Genomic DNA, 15,096 nt, shown 5'->3' on the forward strand with positions numbered 1-15,096 from the left:
CTAATTAGACAGCAATCTATACCCTCTCAGTAGAAGGACTTCCTTGGGAATAAGTTTGACTTTTGATTTGGGTCAAGGAGGAAAAAAATACCTAAACAACATTCCTCAAACAGTGAGGATCTTGAACATAAAACAGGGAGGAAGGACAATATTACAATGACGAGACTATACAGTAGGGCAATGTGGGTAATTCCATTAAATTAGTATCCGTATTTTCAAAAAATTCACTATTTGTAGGTGAAGAGGTGGCTTGGAGAGCTTATTCGAGATCTATGGGGCCACCATGGAAGAAACAGAGATGAGGGTGGGAGGAGGACATGAAGGGGTCATCATGGTGGTGGGAGGGGAAATTAAAATGGAATGTGTAGTATGGAGACAATCATATGGGTACAGGTATTATTATTACAAAGATATAATCAGTACATGGTTGTCAGGCTCTTGTACTAAAAAATCCATTTTCCAGAATCTGTTTGATGGTACATAGTAGACAGAAGAAGAGTTTGTTATGATTTGGAACAGATGCTCCAGAACCTTGTTAGCAATTCAATTAAACATGATTATTACATTGTAAATCTACAGTACTTCTTTATTGCTTAGCAGGAGATCAGACTATCATAGTGCAGAAGACAGAAATTAAAGAATAGCCTCCCATAATTACCCTCCCCTTTTTATTTTATACACTATATTTTGATGGTTAAATTATCCTAACACATATGCACCAAATAACTAATCTATTCATAAAAATCATTTAAATGTATAATTTAATATCCCCTTTTTCTGATCAGATAATCATTGCAATAATTATCACATACGGTGAGACCATTTTAATAGTTTGCTATATTACATTAAATAACTTTATACATCTGTTTACTCAAATTTTAATAACTTCCTGCTTTGAAGCTGGACAGACATGGAGGACAACTGCTACTATGGGTAATTACACATTCACCAGCCAATGATGTATAATTTCACTCATAAGAGAATAGGCAGTAGCAATTTTCTATTAAACTGGTGTGGGAAGGTAACCTCTAGCCAACGTTAGGATAAAAGGGGAGATGTTGAGCTTCCCAAGGGGAAAAAAAAAAAACATTTGTCACCATACAATCTTAAGTCAGCAGTAAGCTTCCTGTATTCTATAGAACGTAGGACTGACCAATAAGCAACAAATACAGCTACTGTTCTACACCATGAAGTAAAACTAGAATATCAGCTTGTTGCTGGCGAGGTAATTCTCTTGTGACCTGGATCTCTTGCATTATCTGAGTGCAAAATCCAAACTTCCTCAAAGCTTGATGAGGACTATATCCTATAGTCTAGTTTGGACCCATCTTTAGAAAGGTTTTGCTAAAGAAGCAAGGTCAAGAAGGGATTTGAAGGAGAGGCAGAAAGCTTAGCATTTGGTTAGTGCCAGGTTCTTACCAACATAAAGGGACACTCTGAAATAAGTCACAAAGGCAAGAGTAGCAGTAGATCTAGCTATTTCACTGTTCTGTTTCTAAGCCAAGTTCCTACAATATTTGTCACAGCTGGATCTGGTTTAATTTTCTGTCAGAAGGTAATTATCTGGCCTCCAGATAGCCTAGGAAGGGTAGAAGTGTTCTCAGAAGACTTGGACTCTTTCAGTGCCTGACCTTAATATTCAGGAATCCTAAAAATCAATCAAAGATATTCTGTTTCCTTTCTCACTAATATAGTTGAATACTACTTTTTTTCTCCTTTTAGACGGCTTTACTTTGCTGTCTCTTACTTCTGTCATAGTTTGTACTCCATTAATCACCACTTCTAATCCACTTCCAGCCATCCATGCACATAACTGCAGCTATGAGCAGTATAAACACCTAAAATCATCCAACAATCTTGGAGTTTTTAATGAACAATTTGATCTTTCTACATTTCCACCCTGTTCACTGAAACTGTTTTCAGAATGATTTTGATGAACCTGCTGTAACCTTTCTGCCAGGGGGAGCCAGCAGCAACCAGGGCCGGGTTCAATATCTAGGGCTTCCTTTTCAACAATACAGCACAGAACTAGCTCGAACCTCCACCTAGTAACCTGGGAAAATTACACACCATCCCTGGGTGCCTCTGAGAGGCAATACTTCCCAACTCGCAAGCACAGAGTCTGAGCAAAGAAATTTTTAATGAAAGGAGGGAAGTCACCTGACAGTTAGGATAAATGCCACAAGCAGGATTCATAAACATAAAACTGTGAGGAGGACACCCACCTGAGAGTGCATGGGGCAGTGCCTTCTGCCTCATGTTCTTCTGTTCTACAACCAAAAATTCCTTTAATGTACTCCTCTCTGCTCCCTCACCGTACCCCATTCACAGTGGTTGTCCTCGGTCAGTGAGGACTCAGGGTTCAGAGGTTCATCTGTGTGAGTTCACCTCCCACCTGGGGAAGAAGGCACCTTGTTTACACTACCATCTGAGCACTTGCTTTAGCTGGCCGCCCTGCCAGCCACGGTTCCTCATTGCCTGGCTGCTCCCTAGTCACCCATCAGTTACCTTCTGCTGCCATCTGCCTGTCTGCTGTGACTTCTGCAGATCAGTATCTTAGTGATTTTTAGCTGTCAGCGGGCAGAGCAGAAACACTTCCCCCTACAAGTGATTTCAGTTCTCATTGAGTACTTGAAATAACAAAAGGCTCCTAATGAAGGCTATTTAGCTCTATCTTTGAACAGTGGGGAAGAACAGGTTAAACCAGACCAGGGACTTTTAGGGAGAGTCCACACCTCCTAGGTAGGACACCTGTCCCCACCCCTCTTACTTTCACAGGGGTCTGACATTAGTGCCCCTGGCTTAGTGAGTTTCTTTCAGCTAAGGGTGACCCCTCAATCGGGACAAGCTCAGCACAGTTTTGCTCCCCTTTACTCATACAATGAAGATAACATTTCGCTACCCCTGCATTCAGTACTAAAGTGATGTCTAACCTAACACCAGCCAAAGCTGATCACTTGGAGCTACACAGTCTGTCTGCTAGATACCTACGCAGAGTAGGTGCGTTCATGTAATACAGCTTGCTTCTGAGGTCTCTCCCTATCCCAAACTAGGTGTCAGAGGAGAGTTAGTTGAGATCCTGTTTACACTGCTAAGCAGGGGACTACAATCCAATCACCCCCTTGCAACTGCACATTCCTGACCCATGGTGAGGTAGAAGGAAGAATTCTGACCAGGAAGTGAGTGGGCACTGCTGGGAAGCATCAGTGGCATGGTGAGCCAGGAGCTTCAGAGAAGCTGAATGCAGAGAGAAACCCCCAGGAACCGTACACCGAGCTGCATGTGGAACATTATAGCCATACATTGCAGCTAGCTGCAGGGTTCCATGGGACCGGGAATAATGGGGGAGCAGCAGCAACTGGGCAGGGAGCCCATGCAGAGGAGCCCCAGTGAAAGAGACAGTACAAACAGATTCTGGCTTGGAAAACTGCAAGCTTGTATTTGCTTGAACAGAGATTGAACTGGAGAGAACATCTTAGACACTAGGCCTGGAGAGTCCTCCTAACAGTGAACTGGACTTCACCAGGGGCCTGAACAAGAATCACCATTGCTCACTTTGAACTGGAACTGTTGAAGCCTCTGTACTTAGAATATTTGGAACTTTTTCCTTTTCTTGCCAGCCCTAGTCAAATACCCTTTCACTTTAGTCAGTGTCTAAGTGGTTAGTGGGACTCACCAGGACTAGCACAGTACACCTGCCATGCTACAGGTACCTTAGAGATGTGGTTTACTCCAGGACTGAGCAGCTATAACAATTAGAGGGTTTTGTTTTTTTCTTTTTTTTAACATAACTGCTTCAGAAGTAAGCTTGAGTTAGGCAGATCTTCCTAGGAGTGTATTGGCAGTTTTCAGAAGTTTATATTCATATTACACACATGGCAAGTTCCAGTGCTCTCAACATGCAGTGAACTCCACATCTAGTGTCTATTTACGGAATTGGCCTCACACTATGGGGATTTGCAGGAGGCTAAAAACTGGGCAGCAGCCTGACCTGCAATTAAGGGATAGCATTATTAGTGTAGGTCAAAGTTTACTAACTACAAACCACTGAGCAGGAGGAGGAAAAGGACTATTAACTTTATTATCCCTTTCAGATACAGTCAGGCTCTTTTTGAGTTATATTACAGACTCTAGCCATTTAAAAATAGATAGGTATAAAGACAAATAAGCAAGCTCTGGAGTTCTGCCACAGCATCTGCATTATTTATCCACCTGTCTATCCATGTATTAGTTTGAGAGAGATACAAGATACATTCAACCCATGTTTGTTCACCGCATTCCTTCTCACAGCTGATAAAATACAATGACTTACAAAAGGTTTCTTTGTCCTAATATTTTGTGATATTACAGTGTAATCAACACAGATGCCATTAAAGACTTCAGGGACTAGGGAGCTAAATATTTAATGCTTTTCTATCTATGATCAGTTCAATAATTCATGTGGTTCCTATCCAGGAAATGATAAAACACATCACCATCACACATGAAAAGCTAAACAAGCTCAACTAATATAAAGAAAAATATTATGCTTGACTACAACAATAATGAAACGAATATATATCTGAAAAGAACAAGTTAGAAGCCACATCAGTATAAATCTGTGGTGGTGTTTAGAAAGATCCCTAATATTCAATATCAAACATTCCAAACAGCAAAAGTTACTATCTTAATGAAGTCTGCCACAGTGTGTTATCAAAGATTTCCATACAATCCTGTCATAGTCACAAGAAGTTCTGCTTCCTGCTCTTCATTCAGCCAGGGGGCTGTTTGTAGAATGATATTTTTACAGGCACAAAAATGGAATTTAACTGATACCGAGGTTTCCATTTGAAACTAGATGATGTGAAATGTGTGTCATTCCAGGACAGTAAACTCAATGCTCTGTCACGGCTCTTTACACCCATTCTGATTTTTTTGCTCTCAAGTAGCCAGCACTGCTACAACTTGATTGCCCAATAGAAGCTTTTAGCTCAACTGAAGAATAATGCCCTAATAGCTTGCTCTGATCTACAGAAGGGTAAACCCCAAGATGGGACTTGACTTGGGGTCTCAAAGTCAGGGAAGCCTCTTTGGTGAAGGTTTGCTGCTGCCCATGTCTCAGCTGCCTGTATGGAATATGCTGCTGGTTACTCATACATAGGGGCACTTCTTTACTGCCTTGATTAGCAGCCAGGCTTTCTGCTATACAAGGTTTATTGCTGTTACTGTTGAGGTTAGAGATGGCAGTTTGCTGGGACATGATCTTCTCTTCCTCCTGAAGTAGTTCTTCATCTTCAGAGGGGAGTGAGCAAGACACTTCACTGGTATGACTGTCATGTATCACTAGATGTTGATGGCCTCTGTCCACTGGAGATGGTGGAGAATCCTCCAACTTGTCAGCTGGAGGCAGAACTGAAGTGTGCTCATCCTCTGCATGGAGACCTTCCACTGGTTTATTTTGTCCATTTCTTACTACCATTTTTTGGATGGCAAAGGCTAGGTCAACAAGGCTAAGCAGAAAAGAGAGGCCACTCACCCCCCAAATGAAAATCATCATGATGGATTTCTCAGTAGGTCTGGAGATGTAGCAATCGACCATGCTGGTACAAGGAGACTGGTAACAGGAAAAGCGTTTAGGAACAAAAAATCCGAAGAGATAATACTGACCAGCTCCAAAGCTAGCCTCTGCCAGTGTTCTTAGAAAAAGATGAACAGTATATGCCCAAGAAAAATCAGGGATATTCAGAAGATCTGCTTTGCTGGATAGTTTGGTGACTGCAACATTTTTGCAGGGTTCCTTCAAAGCTGTGTGGCCAGCTAAGGCCTTGATTCCTTCATATCTACATGGCAAACAATGTGCTGTCACAACATGCATGGCTACTTTGTGCAGAACATAGACACTGAACACAGCATAAGGTAGCAGAACAGACACTGTCTGAATGAGCCAGAATCGAAAGTGAGAGACAGGAGAGAAAATGTCATAGCACACATTAGAACATCCTGGTTGCAAGGTATTGCAGATGAATCGTTCTTGTTCATCTTGGTAGAGGGGGTATCCCGCTAACACAATCACCACCATTCTCAGCAAGATTACTAATGTTAGCCAGATCTTTCCTACAGAGGAAAAAGAAATGGTAATAGACTCAGAGTACAGAAAATGAAATCTAGCAAGTAAGAGGCTCATAATGTAATCCTCCAGCATGTACAATATTTATGAACAAAAATCAATTGGAATCTTTTCATTGACTTCAGTGGGCTTTGGATCAGGTCCTTAATTCTACAGTCCTTACTCCATTAAAAGCCTTAGTAATATTGTGGCAGGATCAAGCATAAATGAGTACCTCTCTATATTTTTTCTTCATCAGACTCTATGCTTTTCAGGACCAGATCTTGTCTTTGTTAAATCTTTGCAAAGTAACCTTTGCACACAAACATTGCTCTATAAAGACTTACATAATTTTTGAAAAACCTCCATGGCTGTGGAGCTTGGTTGGTTTGAAAAAAAAAAATGGCAGTTAGAATATGCAAGCTTTTTTCAAGTATCAGAAGGGTAGCTGTGTTAGTCTGGATCTGTAAAAGCAGGAAAGAGTCCTGTGGCACCTTATAGACTAACAGACATATTGGAGCATGAGCTTTCGTGGGCGAATACCCACTTCGTCGGATGCATGTCTTTTTCAGTCTCTTAGGAGTTTTTACTAATATATAAAAACTTTGGACAAACACTGACCACAGAAAAAATCAACCCCAATACTGGATATTTTGCAAAGGGGAAAAAAAGAAAACCAAAAAAATTAAGACTCAAAATGTTCACTGGAGTGGTTACTGAAACTCAGTACTACCGCTATGCTGATCAATATATGCAGGTAGAGTTTGAAGCCAGGACATCCTGAGTTTCAGTCCTGGCTCTGCCATTGACTACCTATGGTCTTTGGAATATCATTTAATTTAATAATCTCTCTGCTCAGTTTCACAACTTAAAACAAAACAATAAGGGGGATTGAGTAGATGAGTGTTCACGTAGATAAGTATATAGCAAAGGTTAAGGACTCAATTCTGCTTCCAGATAAATGAAATAGTAAAAATCTTTGACAAGAATAGAAGCAGGAATGGGTCCGAATTAATAGTTGTACAGAGCCCTAGAAATCTAAAGTACTGAGTGGTTCTCTCTGATATAAACACACATTGTTTTACAGGCAAAAAGTTGGTACAACAGCCCCTGTAGGTATTTTTTAAAATAACTCTCTTTAAAAGCAAAATCCTAATATTTTTTTTGTAGAGTGTATGGCATATGCATACTTAGTTTTTTGGCAAGTAGGAAAGGCGATTGTCTAAGTACTTTTTGTAACATTGTGTGAATCTTAAACATTTAAATGTTTGTAAAACATTGGGGTGTTAATATTTTATTGGCATACATTTGAGATGAGCTACATACCTCTCTTGTGGCCAGCGAGAGACTATACCAACAGAATAACAATAACACTGCTCTCAGAAATGGTGAAACTAGGCAAGAACTTGGTAGCTCCGTGAGACTGAAGAATAGGTGATTATATTGAAACCCTTCCACAACCAACTAAACAATATATTTCCTAACCGCAAACTATTTCTGATAGTATTCTTGGTGTTTTCAGTTGGCTATTCTGATGGAGAAAAATGGCTACTATATGAAATCAAAAGCAGCCCTTAATAAATAATAATCTGTACTTTTATTACACTTTTTATGGAAGGATCTCAGTGTTTCAAAATCGTTCATGAATTAAGCTTCTCAACACCCTGGGATGTGTTAGAGCCTCAGTTTTTAATTAGAATGTACACATGAGAGTTCTGCTTAAAAACCACTAGGTACTATAGAGACAAGGTGGGTGAGGAAATCTCTCTTATTAGACCCACTTCTTGGTGAGGGGGGCAAGCTTTTTACAGACAACTCCTGTGCATTGTTTTCCCTAAGGACTCAGTTCTGCAGACCGTTACCACAGCAAGCCATTTCATTGGGAGTTAGCGGGATTACTTGCTGTAGTGAGCAATGCACTGTAATAAATATTTACAGGACTGAGCTGTAAAGGCCAAAGTCTATAAAAGTCAGTTGTCTTCAGTAGTCTTTGGATCTGGCCCTAAGTCACTCACTCAAAATTACACAGTGAATCAATAAGAGAATCTTATTAAAAAAAAAAAAAAGACTGAGGTCATTATGCACCGCTCCCAATGCTGCTGCACGACTGAGAAAATTAAAGTGCATTTTTAATACGCGCTTGAATGCTGTAAGCTTTTAAAACCCAACTATGAAAAGCAAGATTGCTTAATCACCCAACAGTTTATTGAAGAATGTTTGTTTCCTTCTCCCTGTACTATTTACTTCACCGTTAAAGCAGGTTGTCATATAATGGGAAAATGTACCTTTTACACTTCCCTTGAGCCACGAGTGTTTCATTACAGCTCTCAAGAGAGCTGGGAGGAAACTTGGTGGGTAAGAATAGCCAGATTTGAAAGCCTCCTTGCAGCATTCATTTGTAACATTTAGAAAATATTCACAGCAGATGAAGTAGGAATTTTTTTTTTTTAAATCAAATATCAATAGCCCTTCGCTCCCCCGCCAAAGAAAGCTAATTGTTTTGCTATGGGATAGGAGAGCGGTCAGACTGATACCTGGAAATGAAAGCTGCTGAATAGGGAGGAAACGTGGATGATTTGGGGGTACAAAACTCTAAAAGAAAGACACACCTTTTAAAGATACTTACCTACAAACGTAACATTGTAGTTGAGAGTGATAATCAAAAACCCCAGTGAGTCCCAGCACTCCATCTTTGAACTAGTTCACTACCCTTTCAGCTTCTGAAAGCTTAAGAAAGATTCTGGCATTTTCAAGGCAAATTAGACCTAGACAGAGAAGGAAGAAAAATAAATATTTGGGGGGAAAATACCCAACCACTAACAACATGATTGAAGAATTGTTTTGATGAAAGAGCTAAATAGGCCTGCTGACTTTTGCAAATTGGGAACAAACCCTTCCTAAGAAATACAGTTGATTTCACAAAAGTTCTAGCTTCACAGATCTATTTGCTGCACTTACCTCTGTGGTCCCCCTGTCCTGACAACTGCAAGTAGACAAAAGGCAACAGGAGTAATCTCAACCATTGTGGGCTATTCTTACCCTCCCAGGGCATTCCCGCCTCCTGGCATTGCTGGGATATTTCAGTGGCAAAAATCAGACACAAGTACAGGAAATAATAGAAGCCTCTCTGTTTCCCCAAGGAGACTACAGATGAAAAATACAAGGAAAGGGGATACGATGGGACCAACATCCCTGTGTTCGGAAGGCATTTTCAGTTTAGCAACTCTTTTTACTAGGAAGCTATCCCACTGCAATTTTCCCAAAGTAGTTTTATTAATAAAACACACCCTCTCTGAGAGGACATCATGGTCTTGTCAATCACAGTTGCACCAAAAATTCCATAACTTGCCTTCAGCCTGACAAGAGAGCAATCTCTACCCTGCAGAGATATGGAAGATGAAAGTGATGAAATCTTTAATAGCATCTTGTAAAATAAAAATCATCTTTTTAAAGTCATTTTCATTTGGACGAGTTCTTCCTATCTGAACTATTTTGCATTGCAGTCATCACAGGGAAGAGCCTAGTAGAAATAGCCTTAATAATTGACAATCTAAGCAGATATTTGTGATGTTTACAATTTAAGAAGTAAGCCATGGCAGGAAGCACATTAAGGCTAAATTATATTTCTACAATCTGTTCTGAGTAATGGGCATAGCACCCCAAGAGCAAACCAGGAGGGAATTATGACTCTAAGGCAGTGGTCCCTAACCTTTTCGTCTGGTGGGCGCCAGACGAAGGACCATGGCGGCGGTGGAGCATCCGCTGAAATGCTGTCAAATTTCTGTGGCGTTTTGGCGTCACTGTCTCTCAATGATGCCACTTGGTGGCAGCAAGCGGCATCATCAAGAGGCGTCGCTGCCAAAATGCCGCATAAATTCAGCGGCATTTCAGCAGATGCTCCACCGCTGGCCAGGACGTGGGCACATTTAGATGGCCCCGGGGGCGCCATGGTGCCCGCAGGCACTGCGTTGGGGACCCCTGCTCCAAGGCCTTATCTGCACTTGTGATGGCATGTAGACTACACGTAGCTACACACTGCAGTGAAAAGCAGGCTTTTCCGCATTGCAGTGCATAGCTACACACAGCAATGAAAGGCTCCAGGAGCAGAGGGACAGACAAGAAAGACTCCAGCAGTGAGGAGGCAGAGAAATATATGCTTCTAAAAATAGCAGGGTAGACATGGGAGGCCCTGTTTGGGTAGATAGAGAGCAGTCAGGTATATACTCAAAGGTCCTGGAGTTTCTGCACTCTACTTGCCTGAGCAGTGCCTCACTATCTACACTGCTCTTTATACTTGTGCTAGATTTATATGTACTATACACACTGTCAGATGTGTAGACATAGCCTGCGTCACCCCTAGCTCCAGAAAGAAAATAATCCACTACTGTTATAGAGCCAAGGCTCCTTCCATTCCTCACCCTGCATGGTGTGGTGGGGGTGGGAATAGTGGCCCTAGAATCTGCTTTTCCCTTCCCCTCCACCCCGTCTGTAACCACAATGTGTGCTGTGGTTGCAAGGGTAATTCATATCTGGGCCTTAAGTTACTGAGTGGGAAGGGAGATTAAAGTAGTGTGTGCATGAATCTATTCAGTGGTGGTTTGACAGGCCTGAAGGCCTCTGAGCCATAGAACAGGCAGACATGTGAGCTTGTCAATGCAATCCTGCAAGTGTATTTCTATCTGGAGACCCTCACTGCTAAGGGAGTGGAGGTAGGCCAAGGTTTGCATGGACATCAGGAGTGAACTATCTGTATGTTTGGCAGAATTTGATTTTTTTAAATAATACTTTGATAATATCAGTGATTACTTTTAATCAAACACTTGATTTTTATAGATTTAAAATTTCACAGGTGTGGGATATTGGGGGGGAGAGGGCTCAGACAATGTGAGAGATCAGACAATTATTTAGTAACAGACATTGATTCAAAAAGTTACAGCTTTATAACCATTAAAAAAATTGTCAACACATCAAAAATATACAAAGTAAATTTCCGTAAACCAGACTCTAAGACATTCTCAAGCAGCATTTTTTATTTTGCCCATCTGTAAATATAAATTAGCAGCTATGGAGATATTTATTTATTGGTTTGTGTGAGTATAGTAAAACTGACACTTATCCAGTTTATTGAAACTATCAGCAAGACTGTCAGTGCAAGTTGTGGCATGGCTGGGTTATGCGATGTGAACCCTGGTCCACTGGTAACTGGATAATTTCCCATTCTCCCCACAATATGTAACGATTCCAAAAACATTTTCTCTAGGCACTCTCTGAATTCAGTGAGACCTAATCAGGAATGCTCAAGGTTTCAGATAGGACAGCAAGAGAACTATTTGTGTTAGTCTGCCTAAGACCAGGGAAACTTAAACAGCGTACAGTGATGAAACGTCAAAAAAAGATGATGATTTACCATAATAAAAGATTTTAATCTGAAGTGATAAATATATGTAGTATATATATTTTTTTTAGTACTCCTGTAATTAAACACTTTTTTCCACCAAAGGGAGCTCTTTAGTGTTGTATTGTACTGTTTTTATGGTGCTTGAGGTTGTGTTTTTATGGTCTTGGGTGGGAGGAGGAAGAGTTTGGAGTGGGAAAGAGTGCAAATAACCATATTATTAATTCTGGAAAAGTAGCTACTCGTGTGAAACTTCCTTTATCAAAAATAGAATCAGGAATGTTAAGATGCTGACAGGATACTAATGCACAGCAGCTGCATTGACACAGTAGGTCATAAATTGTTCATGTCAAATAATCACAATTTAAAATGTCTTTAGCTGCTTTTAATATGTAGACCATAACAGTATGTGAAGACTAAGCATATTTGTTCCTTAAAACCCTATCTGCCACGATCTTGATGGTGGCAGATGAGGAAATCTGGGCACAATGGCTCCATAACAGGGACATCTGCTGAGATGGGTAGGTGTATTTTCTTTTTAAAAATTAAAGCAGCATCCTGTATGTCATAAACAGATAGCTAAGGGTTAATGTCTCTTTCACCTGGAAAGGTTTAACAAACAACACTTGACCAGAGGACCAATCAGGAAACAAGATACTTTCAAATCTTCGTGGAGGGAAGCCTTTGTTTGTGGTTTTTGGGCTTTGCTTTGTTCTCTCTGGGTCCTGGAAGGGGACTAGAGTGCAACCAGGTTTCTTGCCAATCTCCCTGCTACAGTCTCTTATATATTCAGAATAGTAAGTATTGAGTAAAAAGGCAGTTATAGTCTTTTGATTATTTCTGTATTTGCAACTGTGTATCTGGCTGGTAGAGTTTTAATGTGTATTTGGTTGAAAGTATTTTAAATTGTATTTCTGCTGGAGAAAGCTTTTTTTCCTATTGTCTATAAGCTGAAAGACCCTGTAATATTTACCATCTAGATTACAGAGAACTTTTTTTTACCTTTTTTCCTTTCTTTTTATTAAATAGTTTGCTTTTTAAGACCTGTTTGATTTTTTCCCCAGTTGAGGCTCAAGGGAATTGAGTCTGTACTTATCAGGGAAGTGGTGGGGAGACAGAAGGAAGGGAGGGGGGAAAAGGGGGAATCCCTTTGTTTAGATTCATGGAGCTTGAATCTGTATTGCCTCTGGGTGAGGTGGAAAGCCTCTGTTTTAAGAGTCAAGGAGTTGAATCCCAGCGATCTTCTAGGGTAACCCAGGGACTCAGTGCGACTCGGTATTAACTAGCATATATGTTAGCATAGCACACGCCACATTCATATGTATTACTCATGTATGAGATTAATATTGTATACTTCATATGGCATATGAATGTTGGGTAGTTTTGCTAATTGACTTGTGTGATGTTTCCCCCCCCAAATTAGGGTTACCCCTGTTCTATTCACACTGAGGTGTACATATCCCAAAACACGTTGCAGAGCTGAATTCAGCTCTTAGCATAAGCAAATGCAATACACTATTACTAGGTCCTGGTACAGGTAGGGAGTTCTTTCACAGCCCATTGGTGCCTGGAATGTGGTATCCAAAACAAAGTAGAAAGGAACAGGTTGCTACAGAAAAACAAGACAAAATGCTGATTGGTGAGTTATGTTTTGGTTACTGCTTAGAATGTGCTCTAACTTGTAAACAACCACATGTGTACATACAGCTAGTTTTGAATACATATTTCCAGAATACATATTGAATGTTGCAAGACCCTGCATTCCAGACTGGATTGGCAAAGAATTAACTCTTTCCTTTCTGTATTATACTGTTATGTCTTTGACTAATAAAATTGACTACGCTTGGTTATTTGGTCTCTTGAACAATTCCAATCTTGAATCAAAAATGTAGTTAAGCAATTGGTTGTATGTTTAGGAAGGGGAGATGCATAGATACCTTTTAAGCCACTTCTGGGCTTTCCTATCCTGAGGCAACTATGACAACCAATCCCCAGTCAGGAATTAGAGCAGTCAGAAGGCTGCTGTCATCTGTCTCAGTTGTGGCCATTATGGCAACTAGAAATGACTGATGTCACAGCCATACTCTCTGTTCCCCTGTAATGCATCCAGCAACAATTGCAGGAAAAAAGGGGGAAGTAGGAGCTGCTAAGGCAACTCTGTACTACACTAGGGTGATCTTTCTGTGATCAGTTAAAAGGGCTTTAGGGCAGCATTGTGCTAAAGTATCCATACTAGGCTTTCCTAATGTGCCTGAGGATCTGACATCAGAATCTAGTTTCCTTAGCAGAAATGTTTATTTTTAAGAGCAAATGCACAGTCATTGGCTTTAAAATACAATAACTCCTTTATTTCAGACAGAGTTTTTCTGCCTACTAATAGACCAGCTAGTGGCCAATCTTTCAGTGAACATAATTGAGCTCTTAAGAGAATGGTCTTTAAGTTCATAAACAAAAACATTCTCAGCAACAAACAAACGGAAGCACTGAAAATGAAGATAATAAAGATTAGGAAGATACTATTAAAATTTATGTTCCTTTAAAAAATTGACTATAATTTTGTAAGTGGGAAGAAGCAAAGGTATATAACCAAACACTAATGAGCAATACAGAGCACTGATCAGTTAACAGAAAACCTAACCTAAATTAAGAAAACCTTCTACATAGCCAACACAACAACTTGGCAACAGAAGTGTGTGTGGTGTGTATACATACCACATGCGCGCACACACACATTCTTTAATGTAGTCCAACAGTGTGAGTAATGGTCTCACTGTATCTGCCTTAAAGGAGTTAGATAACACAAAAGTCTACAGAGAGATTTTTCAAAGGCACAAATGGGAGTTAGACGGCCAAATCTCATTGACTTTCAGCAGGAATTGGGTACCTAACTGCCCTTTGTACCTCTGTAAACCTTTCCTTAGGTCTTCATCTTCCATGCAGATATTACTGCAAGTGGAAAATAATCGACCCCACCCCAGACCAGTACTGGCACTACTACAATAGAAGCGGGAGAAGCAAGAAACATACAACTTGGAAGCCCAGGCTAGACAACTCAAGAACTGTGCAGGTATTGGTGCTGTTCTGGAGAGGTGTACGTTTCTCACTACAGTTTATAAACTACTTGATGAAGTGTTTGAATTATATTCTCTTCTTTACTGTATTAAAACAATGAGGAGTACGGTGGCACCTTGAAGGCTAACAGATTTATTTGGACATAAGCTTTCGCGGGTAAAAACCCCACTTCTTCAGATGCATGCCCATGTTTTTTACCCCCAAAAGCTTATGCCCAAATAAATCTGTGTTAGTCTTCAAGGTGCCAGCGCACGCCTCATTGTTTTTGTGGCTACAGACTAAGACGGCTACCCCGCTGATTCTTTACTCTACTCAGGCTCTTTCTCTAAACAACTTAGAAAACCTTACTCATGCCACAAGGAGGTATGTCTGCTGGGAAGTCGCCTTCCCCTCTTGCCATCATCTCCGTCCAATGTCTCCTGGAGCTTTAATCCTTAACTGGCCTTCAGGTAGGGCCAGTTAGCCACTTCCTTATCAACTACTTTCAGGAAGCTACCTGGTGCAGCCACTGACCCTTCTGCTCCCAGAAAGCTATTGGGGAAAT

At 40.6% G+C, this 15,096-nt stretch overlaps 1 protein-coding gene across 1 annotated transcript; it reads right to left on the reverse strand.

Annotated features, from left to right (window-relative positions):
• Positions 1-4,389: 4,389 nt before the first annotated feature.
• GJD4 (gap junction protein delta 4) lies at positions 4,390-8,850 on the reverse strand. Its single transcript, XM_032774279.2, has 2 exons — positions 8,712-8,850; positions 4,390-6,093 (listed from the first exon to the last, which is right to left on the reverse strand). Exons 1-2 carry the CDS (start codon positions 8,773-8,775, stop codon positions 4,895-4,897), a joined length of 1,263 nt encoding a protein of 420 aa, XP_032630170.1. The 5' UTR covers positions 8,776-8,850; the 3' UTR covers positions 4,390-4,894.
• Positions 8,851-15,096: the final 6,246 nt, after the last annotated feature.

This window comes from Chelonoidis abingdonii, chromosome 2 (assembly GCF_003597395.2).
Source record: "Chelonoidis abingdonii isolate Lonesome George chromosome 2, CheloAbing_2.0, whole genome shotgun sequence".
NCBI classification, from domain to species: Eukaryota; Metazoa; Chordata; order Testudines; family Testudinidae; genus Chelonoidis; species Chelonoidis abingdonii.